The following is a 25,867-nucleotide window of genomic DNA, read 5'->3' as shown; positions in this document are numbered from 1 at the left end:
TTTATTACAGGAAGATGGCAAAAATACGAAATGCTCGAAGCTAGAGTATGTGCAAAACCTGAGAGCTTTCTCTTGTTTTTGATTAAGCAATCTGACAACCAAATGGTTCTCAATGAATTTTATCAAAAGCCTCGAAGGTCTTTTTAGAAAACGTAAAGCATAGGATTAAATATTAAAATATATTATTTCTGTGGGTTTTATTCATTAAATTTATGTCTTTAAGAATTAAATTTTGGAAGCTTGAGTTGTCCGAAGACACCGCATATTTCCCTACATATTTTGTATAATTTCTTTTTAATTTTACCAAATTTTGAATTTCCAACAAAATTCAGTATGGCCTAATAAAATTGACAATACTTTTGTTTTTAAGTGTTTTGTTTATAAGTACTTAAATATAGAAAAGTTTCTTAAAAAGTTGTCCAATGATTGATGTTTTAGATGATACAAAAATCGACAAAGACATTGTAATGACATTTAAATAACTTAATATAGAAAAATTTGTCTAAGCAACGTTTTAAATTTAAAATAATATTAACTTTAAAGATCTCTTTTTAAGAAATTATGCGTCAAAACCGCCAGTAGAGATAAAAAAAAAGATAGAATCCATCTCTGGGGTGGAATGATAACTGTTCGACAATATCGAATCGATAGTATCGATAAAACTATATTTGTTAGATTAAGTGAATGTCCATTTTTTACACATTGTTGGGCCATTCGTTGTGACATTCTTAAAAGAATGTGACTGTTGATAAATATCTATATCAGCTACAAGAAGTATAGCTATCGTTTAAATTTTTCACAATCGACAGTCGATAGTATCGAAAATAAGTTATCATGTCACCCCTGTTTGATTTTTAAGATTTTAGATAAGATGTTTTATTTTTTTATTTTTATTTATCGATTTTATTTTATTGTTGAATTTCGGTCACCGAAAGCTTCTCGTCCCTAAAGTTTTAGTCTTGAAATCTATTTAAGTATTACTGAAAATGCCACAAGTAATTATATGAGGTCCCGGTCAAAATATCGGAAGCTAAAATTCCGAACGCTGTAATCCCAAACGGCAAAATCCAAAATCGGCCAAAATCCCGAATTATTTCAAATCCGCCAGAATTTCGAATGGGTCAAGATCACGAAAAACCGAGAACCCGAAAGCCAAAATCCTGAACGCCAAAATCCCGAATGGGTCGATATTCCGAAAATTCAAAATCCAGAATCCTAAAATTCCGAACGCCAAAATTCCGAAAGCTAAGATCCCAAAATTCAAGATCCTGAATTCTTAAAAGTGTCATACCTACTCCAACGATTGCAGCCGGGCTTGCTGAACGGAAAGGAATCTTTTTATTTCTTGGGAAATTATTTCACACATTTACCTTCGTATAATTTCGTTCCTTTCGGCATTTTGACAACTCCAAATTTTGACCTTTAGACATTTGGTGTTCGGAATTTTGACTTTTGGAATTTTCTCTGTCACCGTATCATATGATCTAAATTTAAAATAAACTTTTTAGATGCTTGTTCTCAACCTCCGAGTTACATAACATAAAGATCAACTTTTAAAATTTAGAAATGCATTTAGAGTAAAGTGGTATGAGTTGGACAAGGCTTTTTTTCTTGATAAATTTAGTACTTCATTTTTATTTGTATATTTTTAATGCTTTAGTTTTATAATTTGATTCCTTGTGCTTAAAAGCAAATTTCGTACTGTATTTATCAAGAAAAAATCCATGTCCAACTTGTACCGGTGAATTGTCCAACTTGTAACACTATGTCCAACTTATATCACTTTACCCTATTATTTATATAAAGATATAACTGAGATTGCATTAGGCTTTTTTTTAAAGCCCTATCCAAAAACTAAATTATATAACTAATCTTATTAAAATAAAAATTTCTAATTCGAAAATAGAGAAATTCATTGACCTTTTGTTCTAGCAGAAATATGAGCTTGAATAACCTTATTGTATTTAAAAAAATTATTTGAATAAAAAATTTAAAAAATCTATATAATAGAGATATTGGAGAACAAAGACCTTTTCGAGGGATCCCCGCTCTTGTTTTTTTTTTCGGTTCAAAAGCTCCACAACCTATGTATTTGAAAGCTTTTCACTAATCCACGTTTGTGACCGAAAAGGAGGGTTATTCGACCCCTCGCCATTCTAAAGCCATAAATTGTCACTCGTGATTCACACACGCGACATAGAAAAAACACATTGACATTGTTTTGTCGCTGGGCAGAATTAACAAACAAATTATAAAGTCATTTGAAAGTCTCTCAATTCGAAAACGATTACAAAAGCGATTTACTGACAAAAATTAATTAGCATTTGAACACACGCATCGCATTATTTCTCTATTAACTCCTTCTCTCTATATTGCCATTTTAGGTAAAAAAAAATAAAAGAAATATAAGAAGATGATGAAAATAAGAAGATTGATCTTTTTTTTCCCTCTACGTCTCACTTTTTTTCTTACTTTATGCTCATCTGTAAAACAAAAAAAAGATTCGAATGAAAAAAAGCATATCTTTGCATGGAAAGAAAAAGTGAATACTTCATGCGCAAATAGAGGGATTAGCCAGGGGAGAAAAAAAACATTGTAATTTTTTAATATCAATACAAATGTTTCTTCTTTTTTTTTTGCACTCACTCCATTTCGGTTTGAGACTTGCACACACGATTTAGAAATTCTGTCAGAGTTTTGTATTTTCTTTTTCGCCTTTTTCGTTACGTTATGGGGATTTAATCGGTCAATAATTATTGATTTATCGTTTTAACTTACTTTCGTAACATTGAATTCTGGGTCAGAAAGCAACAAGCAAATTGTTTAACATGAAAACAACGAAATGGAAAAATAACTTTAAATTTGTTACATTATGTTGCTCATTCAGAGAGAAAGAGGAGATGAAAGAGTAAAAATGGGGTGAAAAAGAAGATGTAACATTAATCTCTCTTTTTTTTTACTGTACTTCCATTGCTGATAAATTATTAACAATACAATGAAAAGTAAAAGAGATGAGTAACTACGTCTTTTCCTTCTTTCAAACATTATGTGGGTGTCCCCTTGTCTTCTTGAAGTACATCCAATTCACCTGAAATGATGTAGGAATCTACGTGGGAGATGCAGAATTCTAAATTTATGTAATTTTGAATTTTAGAACTAATCTAGATAAGAAGTAAACAATACATCTATTACGTAATTAGTAATTAACTACGGGACTTCAATGTTTCTAATTCGTTGCGGTTAAAGGCAATCATTTGATGTTAAAATTATGCAAAATTCTTTTCAAATATCACCCGGAAATCTAAAGTGAAGTTCACATACCACAACTGAGAAAAAAAGAGGTTGCAATTAACTTTTTTTCTCATAACTTTAACACTTTTAGTTGTAAAAATATTTCAACATTTTTTTAATGTTAATTTTACACCTTTTCGAGGGTAAAATTAACATTAAAAAGGGTAACTTTAACCCCTAATACACCTGAAGGGTGTAATATTTACACCGATTTTGGATCTATACTGCAGGGTAAAATTAACATTTCCAAAATGATATTTTAACTTTTTCGGATTTCAGATCTAAGCTTAGCCCTTAACTTTTCTAATTTCTTTTCGAGTAATACTTTTTAGAAAATAAATACTTAAAACTTAGTATTATGCAAATGTTTTAGGCAAATGATCCGCTGAATCTTGAAAATATGATAAAATTGTTTTTTATTGAGATTTCGGGACTTTCGGGGACTTTGGGGAAACGTCTAGTCTGAGAACTGTCCAACAGTGTCCTATCTTTGAAATTTTCCAGTAATTTAAAATACAAGAATGTCGGCAAATCACAAGGGTGATCCCAAGAGTCAATTCCGAAACGGTCCGTTCCGGAACATTTATGCAATTTAAAACCATTACTACATTTAATGTGTTAAGCTAAATCAGAGAGATCGAGGCTTAAATATTGCAAACACCTGAGGACGACCCTCAGATTCCACTTCACTGCCTGGGCACTCGTCACATACTGAGTGACGGGCCGAGCAATGAGCGAATATCTCGCCTCGAGGTGCACGCTATGCTCGTGTGGGACATACCGTTATGGTAGAAACTCTATGGGTAAGCCACAGCAGAGGGATTTTACGCTTATCGTGGCTTTTCGTCTAACAAATGTAGGTCTTTCCAAAGGGCTATTCGATCCTCAAAACCTCGAATGATTTACAAAGCAACCCTGAATTTGACATGAAAATTTGTCACATACCATGCTCATACTTCAAATACAGCCAGTGAATAATCAAATTCTAGATGTGAGAACAAAATAACTGAGGACTTGGAAAAAGGGGTATCAAGCGCCTACCGGTGATCCAACAAGGTTATGGCCCTAGACATACTTACGACTTAAGCCGAGAGACGACTTAGTGGAAAATGATGAAAATGCACTTTGACCATTATTTCTAATATAACTACGCTAAGCCGTCTCTCGGCTAATCCTCATGTCTGTCAAGGCCCTTACTATTGTTAAAGGTCAATTGATCGTCTGTACCGCCGCTTTGTAAAGCACATAAGTGTTCTGCCTAAAGTCGGATGAACATCGGAAGGCATGATCAATATTGGGCTTTAAAGATGGACACCCTTTATCTCCCATTCCAAAAGGTTAACCCTAAGGACCAGGCACATTGTGTGTCCCAATCAGTATTTGATGATTCACAACAATGGCAGGGACCTTTAGCCACGGAACTGATTAGTTTTATAGGAAATTAATCTTACTTTCCTAAAGTTTAAGGATTCTCTTGACTGAATTCAGTGTCTTAGTAAATAAAAAAAATTCTTCTTTAGTACCGCAGATGCGGTTTTGCCCACCGGGGTTAACTTTACTTTACCGTAAGCTTTTCTTTAATAGGACTTTAAGACAGTCTTTACCGATCGGACATAGTAAATAAGATTGGTGAATGTAGACCATTCTTAAATGCTAGAAGTAAAGAAAAGCTTACGAACAGCAGATGCCGGTTACCCGTGTATACGATAAATTTTCACACTAACGAAACTCACAATTTCCTCAATTTACAACAAACTTTCTAGATCCAAAAGCAAAACTTGGTTGATTCAACGTTCCTTGGTTGATTCCGTTCATATCTTCGGACACCCAGGAAATATTCCAAACTAAAACCCGAACTTAAGTTCAGTATTTGCTTAAACCGAAACGGAAAAATCTTATTTGCAAACTGTTCGAAGTTCGAAATGACAATTTGATAACGAATGCAGAAAATAAACTCGAAGCTGAAGTTAATATCTAACCTAGTGTTTTATGAGAATCAATCTTAAAAACTCTTTAGACAAATTTATCTTGTGAGTTTGTAGACTATTTGTCAGAGAGAGAATAGGCTCTATTCAGTCACCACACTTTCTAGGACCCAACCAGAGTACCCTGGCTGAGAGTCTCAAAAGTTCACACGTCCTTCTTCTCTGACGTTCTGGATCGGACTCATTCTCTCGGTTTTCCGACTTATAGGTACCGTGGCAAAGACCCAGAAGGCAATGATACCGCAGCGGTTAAGAAACGGCCCAAGAACGGATTTGAATAGTAACAATTATAACAGCCAGGATTTTTGCAAACGTACTCAATTCATTGGGAATAGGTTTACAAGTTCTCTTTTACTTTCCGTTTTTGAAAATAGTGCACTAATCAAGATCAGGAGGGAGATTCTGAAATTATGAATTTCAGTTCGCGATTTTCGATTTTTGAACTCATCATTATCATCATCATTTTCAATCGCTTATTGGGGTTGTGGACTTAGGAAATCTAGGAATCTACGTTAGCAGCCCACGCCCTTCAATCCGCCGACACTTCAGGAAGGTATTCACGGTCATTTTATTTTCAAATTAAAGATTTTTATACCAAGTTTAATTCATATCATACAGGACGTATTAGAATCCTTCAGCAATATTTTCAGTATTTAAAAAATTAAAAGATTCTTGCCTAATATTTACAGCCTAATTTATCAATCTGTTCCTCTAATTTCTGAAACCAAAATAGAATGAACTATATTAAGCTTAGTTCTGTTTGTATTTATTTTCAGAAAACATTAAAATTGAATAAACAAAGCGCAATCAAATTGAAATTCAATAAACTGTACATGATTTTCGTATTTCAGCTCTGTAAAAATGAAATTTTCCGCACAACCATTTCATTCATCTTCAGCCTCTTGCACGTGTCGAATATAAAAAAAAGGCGAGTAATGGTGATTTGGGTAGAAATTGCGATTTGTTTTGGAAGTTCCCAAAAGATTTTGCCGCAGAAAAAAAAAGCTTTGCAATTCTTCTCACATTCTCCACGTTTCCAAACTCTTATGAATTTATCATAAAAACACAATTTTTCATCACTCTTTGACTTGATTATGTGATATAAGATATGAATAAATCAAACTTACGAGTTTGCCCTCTCCGTGAGTTGCCAAAATAAATCAGGTTGATTCTTAAAGTTCAGCTTGAAAGATTTTGGATAAGAATATTGTAAAGGATTTCTTTAGAATTTCTGTCCCTACTTACTGGTGAAGACCATAAATAGCAATAAATGCGTTCTGAGAAGAACATCAAGTAAAGAAATATTTTAACCGGAGGGAAAGTTTTATAAATATGTATCACACATAAAGTTCTTTCAAATGAAAAAGGAAAAAGCTCGTGCTGGAGTCCAAAAGGGGAGAAAAAAGGTCAATTCTTGTGTAAGGTTGCTATCTTCTGTGTTGTCCTGAACTTTTTTTATTTTCAAGTTTTTTTTTTCTATGCCACATGTTCCCTTTTTCAATCCAAATCGACAAGTTCTATTTTTGGAGTGAATAACTTGGAGAAGATGGAAGTACTGAAGCACGTGCACCATGCTTTCCATGTCACTTTCACTAGCACTTGAGTAGCCAATAGTGGCTTGTCAGCTGGACAAGCCAGTGAAGACCACTTCAAGATAAACATAAAGTTCTTTGGCACAAGATTTATGGCTGAGCTTAATTTAATCCAGATCACCTTTGAAGGCCAGTCAGTGTCTAAATCACAATGATATTTTAAAAGTTCATGGACAACGCCTAATCTAATATTCACTGTGGACACATTTTAAATGATAAGAATTTTGCTAATTTTAGTGTTATTTCTAAATCAAAATCTCGTTTTTTGCAATACAATTGTATATCATTAGCACCGAAATAAAAAAACTTGATGATTTGGTATTGCCTAATTTGCTTGCAAATTAGATCATTATTGTCTTTAAATTTAATGTGATATTTATTGTTATTTCACGACTGATTTTCCTAATCAAATTTAAATTGTTGCATACCAATCAACTATAACTGGTTCAAACTGTTACAAAATGTGAGAACGTAGAATGCAGAGAATTACTGTACAGTAGCTCTCGATGTGACTGTATTTCTGACATACACAGCAGTTTGTTTGAAATACAAATTAAATAAAAACAATAGAATGAGTATCGAAAATATCAATTGAAAATCCCATAAATGTTCTTTGAATTTGCCTCTTGTTCCAACATTTGCAACAATTTCCACAAATCATCGATAATGTCTCGAAATTACTTTTGATTTACTTATAAGTATCTCAGTCAATTTAATGTTGTTTATCTACTATTCATAGGAAATTTTCAAAAGGATATTTAATTCAAATTGTATTTATTTTTAGAATGAAGCATTCACTACATTACCTCTCGGTATGCCCCCTTTTCTGACATTTGCAACAATTTTCTATGAATCATCCGATAATGCCATAAAATTATGCTATTATACAAGCTTTTTTTCGCAGTTTTCGTTTGAGTTATTTAATATAATATTCTTTATTAAAATCTTCTTTTCTATTGATAAGCTTAGGAAACTCTAAAAAGGATATTTATACGGAATTGTGCGCAATTTCAGAATACAGTATTGCGTTGAACTGTATTTGTTTCGTTTATCTGACGAATATTTTACGAACATTTACGAACAAATGACAAAATTTTACGAACATTTTGTGTGTGTTTACGAACATTTACGAACAAATGCTTGTAAAAGTACAAAAAATGCACGTCAAGTGATCATGTTACGAACAATGTTTGTGAAAAAAGTACAAACTTTTACGAATTTGTTTGTGGGTTATACGATTTACGAGCATTTCGTAACTCCTCCACAGGAATTCACAAACATTTACGAACATTTCTACAAATAATTTTTTTCTGTGTAAGATCTCTGCATAAACTCGATTGAAGAGACAACTCTTTTTCGTTCATTTGGCATTGTAAAACATCTAGAGAATTATTTATAAAATTTATAAAAATTTATACAGTTCGGAGAAATAAAGAAAGTGACCGAAATTGCAAGCTGGCCGAAATTTGATACAGTTGCCTTAAATTGAAAATTTTCCTATCTAAAATTCTTCATAAGGGTCTTTCAGAGTTCCAAAGGATGTACTTCTCATTTTGAAATACTAAGGCAAGCTTCTACTCAGGGATTTTTAGAGTTTTATTTCTACCAGATATAATGTTTAAAGCTGACAATTTATACTCCAATTAGAATGTGAATAAGACTTTAAATATTAAACAACAATGCTCCCATAACCAAGAAAAATACTGTCTCAGTGTCTCGCACATAGCATTTCATACAAGAGAATTGCATACGGCAGTACCTCTGAATATGCCCCTTTTTCTTACACTTCCAACAGTTTTTGCATTTTATTATTTTTCATAAGAACGTGATGTCTCAAAATTTCGGTAATAACCCAGCTCTCGAGCAGCAATTATTTGTAAAAAAATTCAACAGAATTCTCTTTATAAACCCGACAAATTGCTTGCATTCACTTTATTTTTCTCTTCCCCACAAGATATTCAGAATAAATAATCATCATATCTGAACAATCAATTCTCTGACCTCCGTACATAAATATTATCTTTACTCACGTAATTCTTATTCAATCTGTTGAAATAGATGAATTGTTGACAAGTCTATTGTAACTCCTCTAAAATGTAAGTTGGTTTGAGCTTGAACTTTTAATGCCGAATTTTACATCTTTCTCTTCTCTATTGATTTCTCACATAAATTTTCCATATTTCACCACAATTCACTTGTAACTTCGATTTTGAACACTTATGCAATTTTTTTTCAATAGAATAAATTACAATAATAAAATTTTTAAATTACTGAACCAGTTTCACTGTTTTATGGTTTTTGGGGCCAGAGGTGCTGAAATAATTCCAATTTGTGATGTTATTTCTCATGGGATGATATATTTTTGTGTTTTCCCCTTTTTTTATATTTAAACTTTTATTGACTTTCCCTGTAAAATCACATTTTGAGTGTACATTTTCTGTGTTTATGACTAAAGGCCAGAGGATTGAATTATGTTTATCAAATAAAATTACGCAATAGAGGTCATTTTGTTGAGAAATTCGCAAGATAAGTCTCTCGTGCTGAAGTGATAAGAATAATTGTATAAGAAACAATTTTGACTTTTATGCTGAAGCACAAAAAAATAAATAAATAAAGCAACTGATTGTTGTGACTTTATTTAATTGGTCGGGAATATTTTGGAGGGAACTTTTTTTGTTGAAGGAAAAGTATCGGTTATATTTTGAGAAGAAAGACATATCATAAATTGATCATGACGTTTTTGAATAGTATTTTTGGCACAGCAGCTGCTCAGCATTGAACCACTTTCTCTCTCAGAAGTTCTCTCGTGCAGACTTTTTTTTTCTTTGCTTATGCCTTTGTGCGTACACTGCGTCGAGGTAAGATCTCCCCCTTGTACCCATTGTGGCTGCACTAAAGCGATATTGATGCGATTTTGACTATGGTCTGGTGAACACTGAGGCAGATGAAGCAAAATTTTCTATTGTAAATGTGGTCACTCTCTAGTTTGTCTGAAATCAGTGATAATCAATTTTCCTCTCAATTGAAAGCGACTTTCGCAAATGCATTTGAATTGGAGCCACATTCAAAACATCATCGGAATGCCTTATTTGCTGATCGTTTTTTTTTATTATTTTAATTCACTGTCTATGAACTAAAAATTTTCACTTATAGGCAGAATGTGGGATATTTCCCAATGTTTTTCATGGTTAATTTCACAATTTTTCATCTCCAATTTATGCAAACAGCTTCCATTTTTTTCCATGGATTTTTCCTGTCTTTCACTTTTTTTGAAACTCATCGTGGTTTACGCATGGGATACACTGAGAGAATTACCTCAAAGAGATATACTTTTAAATGAATTTTTGTTCAAGTTACTTGTTCAAGTTTGGCAAATTACTTGTAGCTTCATACTCAGAAGAGTTCATTTACACTGAATATAGGTCATCTGTACCAAATTCCGGCCAGCTTCCAATTTCGTCCAGTAAAATTTCCATGAATTGTTAGTTTTGGCATACTTTTTACTACGATATCACATACAAAAGGCTTTAGAAGAATTCCGAAAAGGTAAAGAACTATGAGAAACAAGGTGGTCGAAATATCAACCAAAGCTATGTCTATATTTTTATTCATTTTGAAATTATTAAAAATAATTTTAGAGAAAACAAAAACGATAAACTATCTACAAGGTTTAAAGCAACACTCCTTAAAAAGAAATCTAAGTTTTAATTATGAGTGATGCATTATAACTGATTAATGAATTAAGTTTAAAAAAAAAATTAAATTTGCTATTCTTTGCAAAATGAAGAATAGATTGTTCTTATTATTGCTGGAACTCAAAGAGAAAGCAGTTATACAATTTTTTTACCGGTTTGGAGCACAAACGGTAAAACATATCGGCTTCCGGTCTTCGATGACCCCCCCTCCCTTTCATAAGTGGACATTATTGCCGTTTTTTCTAAAACCATCTTTATTGATTTATTTCGAAAACGACTCCCAAGATTTATTTTTTGCATTTTCGAATATGTTTTGTAGGTGGTCCAAGATGAATATTTCGTCCATAAACACCTATGGCTTAATTTTGTGTTTAAATTCTTTTAGGAACTCTTAAGTAGTAGAGAGGCGGAACCAAGAGCGCGATAAGTAATTTATAAGAATGCCTTGTTTAGAGAATTATATAAAACAACTAAGAGAAAAAACCACAAGATAACAAAGAGAAGGGACCACTTACCTCGAGCCTTGAATACTTTCTAAAATATCTTTCAGTCACCTGAAGCAAAATAAAAAAAAATATTTAAATCAATTTATATTTTAAAAAGATACCTATAAAATCGGGAAAACACTTTAATATCAAAATTCGATAATAATAAGGTTTTAAACATGAACAAAAAACATATTTTTTTTTTAAAATATTTTGTATAATATACATCAGGGTAAGGAATGTTTTAATCAATTTGGAGAAAATTCATTTCTAGAGCATTAAATAAATTTATGAAGGAAGTAAATAAATACAAAAAAACTTTGCAAATAATAGTATAAGTAAGAAGACGTGTTTAGATAATACAGTTACATAGGTGTCACCGAAGATCAGAGGTTAAAATCTCTTACCGTTTAACCTCTAACAAATTTAAAATTGAAAACTGAGTTAATTCTCATTGCCATCTCTTTGAGTTCACGGACGTAATATAAGAATTTAGGAAGGATTTCGTAAAGTAAGTGAAGGATGTATGAATAATAAAGGTTGGAACGTAACCCTAAAAAAAAGGATTTTTTGAAAATTATTTTTTCAAAATAAAAATATCCCGAATTGGAAGGCCCAAATGCCATGAAAGCTTTCTCCTATCTTTTCGATTTAGTAAAATAATGCACAAGATTTTGCAAAAAAACAAATAATAAAAAAACAACGATGAATTTTGAATATTTTTTATACTTAGTTTTATTTTTAGGTTACAATCAAACCTTAGTGGTCGATATATACTGTACTTACTTTAAATGTAAATTAATTTGTGCGTATAAGTACGTTTAAGTATTTGAGTTCAGAACAGTTGCTAGCGCCACTTACGGGAAAAAACAGCGCCCACAAGCGGAAGAAATATTTGCAAGTATCAATGAAACACTACATTTTTTTATTCTCGTTTCATAATGGCTTTATTCAAGAAAAATAAAGTATTTAACTCTCCTAAAGTGAAACAAATTTCCACTGAACTTTTACTGATTAATTATATTATTGAACTATATGTAATTTCAAGGTATCTCAACTACTTGAAGCAATGAAATGCCTACGGAATATTTAAGCCTAATTTGAGATAAATTTCAATAAGTTGTCTGCAATAAATCTTGAAAAAAGCACTAAAATTTCAATAAAATAATGAGTTAAGTGATAGAGCGCTTGCTCCATGATACAAGTGTAATAGGTTCGAATTCACTTTAGTCAACAAGAAAGTTTGCAAAACTACATGAATGTTCGTTGAATTTAATGAATAATATAATAAATGATGGTACAATTCCAATGAAAAATGAACGTGAGTTTTTCAGCACTTTACCGTTCTCAAGTACTTCTGCTTTATCGACCTTTTTGCGTTGGGTTCTGTATCGACTGTTTCATAAAGAAAAGTCGATAATGCAGAAGCACTTGAGAACAGTCAAATCCTAAAAGAAAAATCTTCATTTTGCGTTGGAATAGCACTAGGGTCGGATGAACGTCTGTTCGACAGGGAATTCCTATTGACACTTTTGTCAAAATGTTGAAAATTATTTAATGTATCTAGTAAACTATAAGTATATAACGTTTTTTCTGTAAAATACCTTTTACTCTAAACAGAGATGTTCAAATTTCGTAGCCCAAATGGTACAGAGTAGGGTGTCAATAAGTGCTGACACAAGTTCTTAAAGTGTCAATAGACGTTCCTTTCACCCTATAAGTGTAAAGTTTACTCTGTTAGAATACACTCGTATTGCATTTCTGGCAACACTCACATTTCTCTGAGTACAGTATATTCAGTGATGTATGTTTAGTAACGATTTTATTAATTGCAAATGACGATGACAATTTTTTTTTTTCGCTACACCTCCCGAGTGGTTGTGTTTGTGACACAGAAAATGATTAAATGGCGCAATTTGTAAATAGAATAGCTGTATTTTTTATCGCGCATTTGGCCATATTCAAGTTTCTCCTTGAAATGCGTCGCGACGTTGGAAATATTGCATGATAACCATTATTCTATTAATCCTGCAATTGCATATGACATCTGTGACATTCTTTTTTTTCCTGCACTTTTAGCCATAACATCCTCAGCATTTTTCTCTATATTTAGTTTTTCACTTTTTTTTTAGTCATTTTACTTGGTAAAAGAAACTGTTCCTTCCCTCTTTTCTAGTGGAAAAATTATACGAGTAAGTTATCTTCTCAGTAAATGCCAATAATTTATGCTAATTGATGATGTGGATAATCTATTCGATTCGATGCAAATTAAAAAACAGTTTACGTATTTTTTATGGACACGAGAATGAGCTATACGAAGAAGAGTAGCAGAAAAGCATGGAAAATTGAACCAATAAAAAAAATAGATCACATGCACTTTTATTTAATAATATTTATGGTAATTGCCCACGGGGTATCTCTACATAGCGACAAACAGCACAAAAAAAAAACACAACCAAGAGATATGACCCAATTGTTAATTAATTTTGCAGTCACTTTGTCATTTTTGTCACAAGTTGAGGCACTTTTTCCTCCTAGTTAAACAACCAAATATACAAGCTAAATCTCTTTGCATGTGTGTCAAAGTTTTTTTTGTTCCTTGTAAATAGACGGAAAACTAATTTGAACCACAAAATTAAATCATTCATCCAAATTAGGCATGAGAGAGGCAATATCACAAACTGAGAGTGAGATTGTTGATTTTCTGTGGTTATTTATCGCAGTGCTGCAAAGTCTGTTTTTTTTTGGCTGTGATAAGAGGAAGTGCCGAAAAAATTTAAATTGTTCACAGTTTGCGTGTAGCGAGGCTTTTGCCGCAATTACAGTCGAGATGGTGAAATTGCCGGCATTTCCGCGAATACTGCAAATCCCAAAGGGAGAGAGAGTGTCTGTAATTCATGACCTCCCCTGAGAATAACAATAAGATGATCTTATTGTACTTAGGCTTTGAAACATTCACTTGAAATCACTGAAAATTCAAATCAAGCCCCCCCCCCTCGAATACCAGAATTTCCAGAAAGATCACTTTATAGAAAATAGACGAAAAGAAAACTTGAATCGTAGAACTGGCTCAAATTTGGAATCTAATTTTAAATGCAAATGAATTTTTTTTGGGCAGTTTAGCATAAAAGCAAGAACACGTTTCTTTCCCATTACCTTTTTTTCTCTCGTTTTTTTTTCTCAATAAAAGCATAATGACACTTTCACATCTTTGGTGATATAGAAGTTTAGGCGTGAAAAAAACTGCCTTGAAAGTTGGTTTCAAGATCACAAGGTTTATGAGATTTGAAGATCACCAAACTATCACACAGAGATCAAAATTAATTGAGGTGTGATCGAAGGTATTGATTGCCAAGAGCGTTATTATTGGAAGCCAAAAAAAAAGATAAATAATTAGGGCTCTGTGAAACTGGTTTTGACTTGATTAATGATTCTCATAAAATTTTTCATGGGTTGGTAATTTTCAAATTAAAAGTGAAGATGATCTTTTGAGGAACAACACTTCCCTCTCTCTTGTTTCATTTTCGGATTTAAACTTTCGATAGAATTAAAAGAAAAATAGAGATCTGCACTGAGAAAAGAAAGGGTGCGATTAACTTTTTTCCTCATAAGTTTAACCACTTTTTAGGTGTAAAAATATATCAGCATTTTTTAATGTTAATTTTACACCTTTTTAAGGGTAAAATTAACATGAAAAAGGGTAACTTTAACCCCTAATACACCTAAAAAGGGTAATATTTACACCGATTTCGCATCAATAATGCAGGGTAAAATTAACATTTCCGGAATGTTATTTTAACTTTTTCGGATTTCTCTCAGTGTGCGATGGAATGATAACTTTTCGACACTATCGAATCGATAGTATCGATAAATCTGTATCTGATTGAGTGTATGTCGACCTTTCAATGCATTGTTGGACCATTTATTGAGACAATCTTAAAAGAATGAAACTTTTGATAAACATCTATATTAGTTACAGGAAGTGCAGCTATCGTTTAAATTTTTCATAATCGATAGTCGATAGTATCGAAAATAAGTTATCCTGTCACCTGAAGTTATAGCTTTATAGGTCTCTAAAGAAGACCTTTAACCATTGGGTTCATTATACAAAACTTCTAAAAAACCATTAGAGTTATCAATTTGGAACTTTATAAATTTTGGAAGTAAAGTTTTGTACCCTACTGATATAGGGGAAACTGGGGCACCACCAAACACGGGGTAGCACCAAACACTACTTTTTATTTCTAAACTACTTGGACTATCTCAACCATTTCTTCAGTAGACAAGCATCCCTATAGTGCCTATAAATTCCTATAGATCCTATCCTCTGAAGTCGAATATCCGATTAAAAAATCGCAGTGTTTGGTGGTACCCCGTGTTTGGTGGTGCCCCAGTTTCCCCTAAGATCCTTTTTTCTAATGAACAAATTAATATCTAACAAGTAATTTAAAGTATTGTACTCATATAAAGTACGTTTATAAATCAATTTTCACAAGAGATCAGTCGAATGCAAAAGATTTGTAATAAGGTAAAGTACCCTCTTTTGACTGGGTTCCTCGATTCGACCGGTCAAATCGAGAGGCGGTCGACTCGAAGATACTTTACCTTAGATCATATGCAAAATATTATAGCAAATATAAATAATTTGAATAAATCTACCGGTCGAGACAAGGAACCGATGGAGCGAGGGTACTTTACCTTATTAATAATCTACAAACTTTTACCTCTAAAAAAGTAGTTCCCATTCTAAGAATGAAGATTAAGACATAGAACTTTCCAGTGCGCCTTAAGGTATATCCGGATTAGATTTTCTGCCGCATAATTAATAGTAATTGGGATATTTAATAAAGAAAACTTATTTATAAATAAATTAATAGGAAATTAATCCGTCAAACTTTTAAAATTACTACATTTTAAGGGTTCCCCTCTGCTTTCTTTTTAAAAATTGTTGACTTTCTGACACAAACTTTAACTATTAACTACTCCTATAATTTATTTTCTATAATCTGCGAATTAAAAAAATTGCTTTAAGGCATTAGTATCGTTCAGAAGAAGTTTAAAAACTATCTAAATAAATCTTAATTTTAACTGAAATATTGTGTGGATTGTAATAAAAACACTTGTTTCCGATGGGAATGCCAAATCATAACTGAATTTTATTCGTCTTCGTCAATACAATTTTGGCCAAATCAATTATTGCTTAAAACATACTTTTTGAATTAAGGGTTTCAAACATCACAATATAATATTAGGAAATACAATTATGGTTTTATAGCCCTATTCTCTTTATATCTTTACCAAATAAATCTTATTTACCATTAAGGAACTTCCTGTTGATTACCCGTGGGAATCGAAAATCAAGTGTTTTATAATTTAGGAAACTACTTTAGTAGTACCGTAGATCCGGGTAGTTTTGAGTAAGCTTTTCTTTAATTCGAGCACTTAAGGATGGGCTTCACTGTTTATATCTACGATGTCCGATCAGTAAAAGCCATCTTTAAGTTCGAAAATTAAAGAAAAGCTTAATAAAAAGTCACTCAAGTCTACGATAAGTTCAATTTACGCTCCTCAAAAATTCGTCCTTCATTGACCTCTCTATTTGAAATGCAGGAAATAACTTTAAAAACTTAACAAGGTTTAGTTACCTAAGATTCTTTACAATCTCAATTTTTTACTTTGTTAGACTTACAAAAAGATTTTCGAAAATCTCTAAATAGCGCAATAAACTACCTAGAATTAACAACTTTTATATCACATTTAACTCAAGGTTAACCAAAACTTTGCAAAAATTCTAGCTTCCAATTAACATGAACGATTTACTTCATTTTTAGTTTTACTTTTTTTAACAATTGTTATTTAACTTGTTTTTCTTTTTAAGATAGAAGTTTAACTCTTTTGCGTCACACTTTTATTCAAGTGAATTCATGTAAAATTGAGTTTTTCGTAATGATTTATGATCAAATATAATAGTTCTGAGAGTAAAAAAATCTTCCATTGTGTGAAAACTCGGAAGAAACCCGGGTCATATATGACCCTATTGTCGGCAAGGGAAGTATACCTACATACAATGTTCAAAATCTATATCACGGGATTTCTAAGAGTTTTTTTTTTGCTTGAAGTTATTAATTTGGCCAAAACCATGGCAAACTGGATTGTCTTGATGAACACTGTACTCCTGGTGTTCAAGGAATCTTCCTGGTAATCCCTTGAACAGTCTCTGTCACAGTATTTTGAGTGGTATTTGGCAAAAATAAACTTATCTACATATTTATTCATACACAATACAATTGTACAAGATAAGACGCTTGCAGAATACTTTAAAATATTGGAAAATCTAATATAAATCATCAGATATAAGATGAAATGTCCAGGAGCAAGATATTTTCCTTCTGGATTTCACAAAGAAAAACAATGTCCCAATTGTCCCAACAACATTGTTGGCACGAAAACACTTCATAAACTTTTACCCTTGCCGACAATAGGGTCATATATGACCCGAAAAATTCTACGCCCTTTTCTGGAAAATTGAGAGTAGTTTATTATATCAAAATATGCAATATACAATCTTTGGATATTCTATTTTGTGTTTCTAAAGAACTTTTTGCTGAAAAAAATAAATTAATATAAAAAATCTTAAAAAAGAAAAGTCATTTCACAAAGTTCAAAATTCGTGATTTTTGATCTCAAATAATTTTCTTTTCCTGAACATCTGGAGTCTTGAGAAAATTAGCCAAGAATCTTACATTCTTCTATTATGATGTCGTGCACAAACCGATAGATTTCAATTAATGTAAATAGTCAAAAAAATTGTTTTTTCCTCGGGTCATATATGACCCTAATGACGTGAAAGAGTTAAGAAACAGTTATGGTAACTCATTGTTCACCATTATTTTTTTAATATTAAAGTGTTTTATCAAGAGCAGATAAACTTCCCAAAAATGTGTACAAATAGCTTTTAGCTAAGATTCTTTACAATCTCAGTTTCTGTTGTCTGGAGTAAAGCCTAGTTATGTCGGTGTTTTTTTAGTTTCTAGCCGTAGTCTTTAACACGGCTAGTGATATGTATGGTCCACAGTACTATTTTTTGTTTATTTATTTATTTATATTTACCAGCTGATGAACAAAATAATTTTATCTTATGCCCAATGCACAATAACTTTTGTTTTGTAAATATGTTTTTGACATTTTAATGAGAGTGAATGAGATCTAGACCTAGTCATCTCTCTCTCTCTCACAGGAAATTTTGAAATCATGTTTATGGGCCATTTCCATTGAGAAAATTTTCAGATTTTTATAATTCCCAATTCACATGAAAGCTCGCAAACAAGCCCAGTTTTGAATACGAACATCTCGTTGACATTTGTTTGTTTTGATTTGGCTTCTGGGTAAAAATGCATAAAAACAGCCGAAACCTTTATGAAATCACTGTTAAAGGATATCCTTAATCGTTTGGTACGCAAATTGAAGCAAGGAAAGAGATAATGAGGAATAAATTGAAACCATATTTCCGCTTTAAAATAGCAACGTTAATGTTTTTCAACGTACTTCTGGCGCTGTTCCCCATAGGAACAGTCTGGAAAACTGTTCCCAATTTTTATTTTTAAGCTTTTATGCGAACAAGTTCAACCAAATTGAACTTTTTCTCATTAAAGCACAATTTTTTTCATATGGAGTTGAAAATTTTCTAAGAAATTTGTTGAGAAATTTCTCAATGGAAATGGCCCATTACAAATAAAAGTTATTGTGCGCTGGGCATTATGATGATTTGGTATTTTTGTGAACTTGTGTATAATTTTATAATGGATCTCATAATATTTGGTTTTGGTCAAAGTAGGCATTAAGGTTTATGCCCTAGACACACTTACTACTTAAGCCGAGAGACGACTTAGTGGAAAATGATGGAAATGTAGTTTGACCATTATTTGCAATATAATTACGCTAAGCCGTCTCTCGGCTAATCCTCAGGTCTGTCAAGGCCCTTAAGACTTTGATAAGGGGCGTAAGTAACATACGTAACAAAAAAAGGTAACAAACGTAACATAAAAAAGCCAGCCATAGAAAAAAAGCTTTGCATTTTTAAAAAGTTCCCGAGAAGAATTTCCTGAAACTTTCATTGAAATTTTCCCATCTAGCGTCTCAAGCACAAATGCGAGTGTTGCACTGATGCAGCAGCATATCTGAATAGCATTATAAGTGAGTTCAAGATCACTTCGAAAGCGTAGTAGTTGTATTCTGAGAATGTACTAATGGGTCTGATGCGTAATTTAATATTGCAAATGCCCACGAGGACAGTGACTAATGCTTTATTTCTTCATTGCAGTGCGGGACTCTAGAGGAGGCGCCCGATTCCCTCAAGCGATCCTCCTCGAGGATGGACTTTCACAGCTACCGACATCACCAAGTGGACGATGGCTTCCATTCAGATGGCAGTGGTGCCGAAACACCACCGCTCAGTCCGGGAGGTGGTGGTAGTGCTTCCACATCATCAGCCGCCTCAATAGCCTCCCTCACGTCGGACCATGGGTCCCTGGAGTCTGTGGACACGAGTGCCCAGAGGTTGGCTGTGTTGTCATTTGAGCAAGTCCGCAAGCTCAATGACGTAATGGATGAGGTAGTGTCAATTCACGGACGCGGAAATTTTCCCACATTGGAGGTCCGACTGAAGGACCTGGTGACGCTGGTGCGCAAGAAGCTGGAATTGGATGTGGCGTCTGGTGGCGCTGGTATGACTGTGAAAGATATTCGTCTCAATGGTGGTGCCGCAAGTCATGTCTTGGCATCTGAGGCGCAGCCCTACAATGACCTGGACCTGATATTTGCACTCGAATTCAGTTCAGGTCGTCACTATGACCGCGTCAAGTCTGCCGTGCTCAATTCCCTATTTGACCTGCTGCCGGAAGGTGTATCCCGACGAAGGATCACACCATGCTCCCTCAAGGAGGCCTACGTCGGCAAAATGGTGAAAGTGAACAATAACAACGACGGCGATAGATGGAGTTTGATCTCACTGGGCAATTCACCAGGACACAAGAATGTTGAGCTGAAATTTGTCGATACAATGCGCCGACAATTTGAATTCAGCGTGGATTCCTTCCAGATTGTCTTGGATTCCTTGTTGCTCTTCTACGATTGTGCCGCTCTGCCCATCAGTGAGAATTTCTACCCAACAGTGGTGGGAGAGTCGGTCTATGGGGACTTCCAGGAAGCCCTATACCATCTTCAACACAAACTGATCTCAACGCGGCAGCCAGAGGAGATTCGCGGTGGTGGCCTGCTGAAATACTGCAATCTCCTCGTACGCAACTACCGTCCCGTCGACACGGACAAGATTAAGACACTGGAGCGATACATGTGCAGTCGCTTCTTCATAGACTTCCCCGACATACCCACACAAACTGTCAAACTAGAGGCATACTTGAGGAATCATTTCTGGGGTGCCGACGAGGAGTCCCTGCAGTATCAGTACCTGATGCATTTACACGAAGTGGTGGAGACATCGACGGTGTGCCTGATGGGTCATGAGCGTAGACAGACGCTTCTGCTCATTGAGTCACTGGCCATGCAGGTGCTCTGCCGGGAGCAACAAAAGAGTCAACCTCCACAGTCCACACAGCCACAGCCGCAACCACCACCGCAGCCATCGCCGCAGCCACAGCAGCAAATGACGACGCTACCGCCACAGCCGGCCGGTCTGCTGTATGCCAATGGTGTGTACTACGCCCCTGTGATTCCCACCACCTTCTGCACGTGCAACTCAACCTGGGTGCCAAGCACGTGATCGCAGAGTACCACAGACTCTCTCCCACGCCATCCGCAGTCCATCCAATGGACTGCACAACCCTCGACACCACAGAATTTCGCGACAGAGGACAACAATCAACCCGACAACTACGATCCCCCGGAGGACACTATGCTCTATCAAATCAGATGATGCTCAACATCCTACGACCCTTCGCCGCGACACTACCTGACCCTTCTCTACGGCTCTACCACATAGAGTGCACCCAATAGGTCACGGAGACCTCATAGGTCTCGGTTAGAGAAAGGTGATCACACAAAACACTCCGCGTCCTTTTTTAACAAAAAAAAAACCACATTGTGCTTGTGCAGATGGAGAAAATAGCTGAGAATAAAATTCCTGGCAGACCTATCGGTAAGAAGAAACCATATTTTTCCCAACCTGACTGACATAGGGTGCTTGTATTTTGAATATTTTGAAAATCACCTTAACAAATTATTATTCCGACCAAATGAAAAGTGTTTGCTTGAAACCGAAGGGGTTTTTCTATTTAAAAATATATCTGCATTCATTAGGTCAGTCGGGATCAATTTAAGATTGCAGCGCCACGTAGTGGCTAAAGCTAAAATTAACCCCAAATTTACTATAATACTACTATCTTTGCAAGCACAATGCTAAAACAGCTCCCTGTACAGAAAACAACAAAAAATGGTGAAGCAGGAAAGAATATGATTTAAATGTAACTACGTACTTCCACTTAATTAATTAGCATACCTTTTCTTAGTGAGTGTCAAATGCAGTTCAATTGCGAAAGTGAGATCACTCTTAAAAACAAAAAATAAACTTAAAAAAAAAATTGTGTAACAATTAAAAATTCCCAAAAAAAAAAACAACTATTAAATGTACAACTTTCAAGACGTCTAATTCGTCAATTTTACTGCTACTTTGTAAATTTAATCTCTTAGTAAAAAAGAAAAAAAAAGAGGTGAAGAAGAAAAGTGAAATAAAATGCTATTCAGTGTTGTTCGTGTTAAAACATGCAACATTTACAAATTTAAATGAAAAGAAAAAAAAACTTGAATTATAAACTATTGTGAACGAAGATGGAGAAATAAGAGAAAATTAACAGAATCTGTGAATGCATGCAAGTAAAAAAAAAATATTATGAAGAGATACTATATTAATTCTTTTTAATTTTTGTTATTTGCTGGAGGAAAACAAACAAAAAAAGAAGAAAAACCTTTTATACATTTTAAGAAAGAAATATTTCTGGGTAAAATAGATGAGAGTTAAAGAAAATATATTATATTGAAGGTGAATTTTCAAAGAAATTGTACCAAGTGTTTAATATTTTTGCTATTAATAGATATCTTCATTAACAGAATAAATGTTTAAATGAGATGAAATTTATCCGAAAAGACTGGCTTTTGCGACAACATTTCTTTTTCTTTTCAATGTTCAAATGTGAACTTATAGTTTTCTTTTTTATTTTTAGGTGTTTAATTTTTTCTTTAAAATGTTGTTTATCAAAAAAACAACATTTTTTTAATTTTTTTTTTAGTTCAAAGCAAAAATTGTGTGCTCCAAAGTGACATTTTTTTGTTGGCGAAGGAGAATTTAATCAAAAATAGAAGCAATTTCTGTGTGACGAAATCCAAATCAAATCTTAGCTCAATGTCCAACTGGAAGGTGTTCCAGAGCGTAGCTTTTGCCCAAAAAAAACCAACAAACTGACACACATTTTTCATTGCAACATGTATTTTGTCGCAAGAGAATAAACTAATCAATCAACGTAGATGACAAAGAAAAAGTCTAAACAAATATTGTGTAAAAGTAGATGAAATAGAAATTACAATAGAGAGATCGTAGAATTCTTTTTGTTCTGTCCTTTGTCAAAAACAGAAACTTCAGAAAAAAAATCCGGAAAGGAAAAAAAGAAAAAAACAAAACTTTGAAACATTGAAAGAGAAGAATCATTATTAAAAAAAATGGAAAAAGTGATTTTAAAAATAACAAAATATTTTAAAAATATAAAAGTAAATTAAAAAAAAATATATTACCACTACAATAGACCTATAGAATGACTATTTAGATGAGAGAAAATATTTTGGAAAAATCTTAAAATATTTTATTAGATTCTAAAAAAAACAACATTAAAAACACAAAGTGAAGAGAGAAAATTTACTAGAATATAATTTTAAAAAAAAGTAATGAAATTACCAGGTAAGATTTTAAAATTAAAATAAAAAATTACAACAAAAAAAAATGAGAGAGAAAAATATGAAAAATCATATAAAACACATTTCTGTGATTGCAAAAAAAAGTGTAAAAGAATATTAATATAGAGAAGTTATTTTTAATGGAAGACGAATAGGATGATGAATGTGGCACGTGAGGAAGACAAGCAGATGAATGAGGCTTGAGAGAGTGAGAGGGAAAATTTCTATGTGAGCTACACAGGAGCGTACTTGGGGAGCAACATTTCAAATTTATACTACAAAAAAACAAATTTATAAAATACAAATAGTCAGAAAAGTGATGGCAAAAAATCAACATCATTTTTATTACACTTTTTCTACAATTTATTCTTCAATTTTCATTCCATTCATAGCGATATTAGTCACACAACTGTGAACACTCTATTTTAAAAATTTATGGTAAAATACCAAAATTACAAAAAAAAAGAAAAAACTACTGTTGTATTTTGTAAAATGTACACTCACAATGTGCTTCTCGAAAAATTAATAAAGTGTTTTGTTTTTGGTCTAAAAAAATCCGAATAAATACTGAGGAGGATTGGAGAGGGCGTTGCCAACGTTAACGTCAAAATGGTTAAAATGATTGACAATTATGCTCAGAACCGTATTGGGGGAAAATATGAATAATTCTCAAACTCATTGATTTTATCACCACTTCATGAAAATTCCCTGCAGGTTATTCAATATTACTTGATCGTTCAAAAATTTTGACAGCTGTCACTTTGACATTTACCCAAAAGGATTTTCTGGCGCGGTATTATCTGAATTTTACAAACCACGGTTTCAGTACCTTAAACAGTATACCCTGTGAAATGAATAATCAAGAATGCTGAAAAAAAGATCTAAATGCAGATGTTAATAACATTTAGCTTGGAGCAGTTGACATTTCTTCTAATATTAAAAAAAAAACACAAATAACTCAAATACTTTGAGTTAAAAGTACAGCTGTTGTTAATTCAAATGTCCCCATAGTATCTTTTGTAATTGATTATTAAGCATCCTTAACATTTTGACAGCTGTTGTTGCTTTGACATTTCCCAAAAGTACTTTCAGGTGCACTCTAACCAGAATTTTACAAACTGCGGTTTCAATACTTTAAAAAGTATCCCCCGTGTTGTAAATAAATAACCAAGAATATTGAAGAAAACGTTATTAATGACATTGATGACATTTAGTTGGAAGCGGTTGACAATTGTTTTACTAAAAAAAACAAGTGACAGAAAGATTTCGAAAAGTTGCGCTCTCAGTTTTTTTTCTACATTTTGGCAGTTGTCACTTTGACATTTACCCAAATAGATTTATTAATGCGCTCAAATTTAAATTTGACAAACTGCGATTTTAGTACTTCGAAAAGTACAAATAATTACCATAAAAAAATTCTGAAGAAAACGTTGTAAATGACATTCAAAGGTTTTGAATTAAAAGAAGCTCTGCTATTACTTCAAAAATATCTAAAGTATGTTTTGTAATTGATTCATTATTTTTAAGCAGTTTTTGACAGCTGTCGTTCTGACATTTATTTAAAAGATTGACAATGGTTCTCTTGAATGAATTTTAGTGATCATAGTTTTATTACTCGGTTCGAAGAAAACTGTTTTGGGGAAAATACAAAAGTAAAAAGATGATATGGACCTTTCTATAAATTTAAAATTTGACAACTTGATAAATTTTGGCAGCATTCCTGTTTCAAGTTCCAAAAATAGTAGCCAATTGAGCAGCTTGACAAATAGTTTCAAATGACGTCTTAAACTTTTGAATTGACCCCAAGATTTACAGTTAATGTACAGTGATCAATTATTGCTGATTTTATTTGAAATTTTGACTGCTGTCAGATTTCGTATTTGGGCAAGAACAATTTAAAGTTAAAATCACTAATTATATTGTCGAAATATGATTATCTCAAAAGCTTTTAAAGCTCTTAATTTTTCACTTAAATTTAGGTGAATTCAGTTAAAAACACCTGGCAGTTCAATGTTGAGAGTCGACCGTTAGGATGATATAAGTCAGATTTTGGAATTTCGATCGAAACGTCAGCCAATAGAAACATAAAGAAGAGCAAGAAAGTTTTTAGACCAAAATTCCAAAATCTGACTTACACCTGCCAGTTTTATCCACGGCTATATTAAAGACACTATAAAAAGTACAAAAACCGTTAAAATTCAATCAAATCTTTCCATTGCGTGAAAGCGCTCCTATCTGTAGTAAATTAAATGCTGTTTGACAGTTTCCAAATTTTTACGGCTATCTTATTTGAAAGATGCCAAAAATCGTTTTTGCAAAATCCTTAATTTCTGGTTTTCAGCTGAAAATATGATTAGCATAGGAGCTTTTGAATCCCAAGGAGCTTTAGAGTCTTATTTGACAATTTGAAAATTTTTGACAGCTGTCACAATTTACTCTAGAGTGAAAGGAGTTGGCAGTTGTCCTTAAGTCTGTTTTGGGGAAATTATTGATAGCCCAAAAGCATTATTTGCCATCATCTTTAACAAGTTCAAGATAACATACAACTTTGGCAAGTTTTTGACAGCTGTCACAATTTTCTTTTGGGTGAAGACAGGTTGCAGTTGTCCTCAAAACTATTCCAATTAAAATATTGATAGCTCAGAAATATAATCTGCAAACATATTTAAAAAGTTCAATATTGTATGACAGTTTAAAACCTTTTGACAGCTGTTACAATTTATTTTTGTGTGAAAGAAGTTGACAGTTGTCCTTAAGACTGTTTCAACGAAATTATTGATAGTTCGAAAGCATTGTTTAAAAGCATCAAAATAAATTCAAGATTGTATGACAATTTGGCAAGTTTTTGACAGCTGTCACAT

The 25,867-nt window shown here is 33.1% G+C and overlaps 1 protein-coding gene across 4 annotated transcripts in view; it reads left to right on the top strand.

Annotated features, from left to right (window-relative positions):
• The window catches only part of LOC129804848 (terminal nucleotidyltransferase 5C), a 72,190-nt gene extending 48,894 nt beyond the window's left edge, over positions 1-23,296 (top strand). For 3 of the 4 annotated variants that reach the window (XM_055852505.1, XM_055852506.1, XM_055852507.1), the window contains one exon: positions 19,369-23,296. In XM_055852505.1, coding sequence (XP_055708480.1) covers positions 19,369-20,826 — 1,458 coding nt within the window. In that variant the 3' untranslated portion in view covers positions 20,827-23,296. The remainder of the gene's footprint in view (positions 1-19,368) is intronic. The other variant, XR_008752024.1, reaches the window with a different exon arrangement.
• Positions 23,297-25,867: the final 2,571 nt, after the last annotated feature.

This window comes from Phlebotomus papatasi, chromosome 2, assembly GCF_024763615.1.
Source record: "Phlebotomus papatasi isolate M1 chromosome 2, Ppap_2.1, whole genome shotgun sequence".
Taxonomy (NCBI): Eukaryota; Metazoa; Arthropoda; class Insecta; order Diptera; family Psychodidae; genus Phlebotomus; species Phlebotomus papatasi.
The sequence above is the reverse complement of the archived record's forward strand: the minus strand, read 5'-3'. Positions and strand labels throughout refer to the sequence as shown.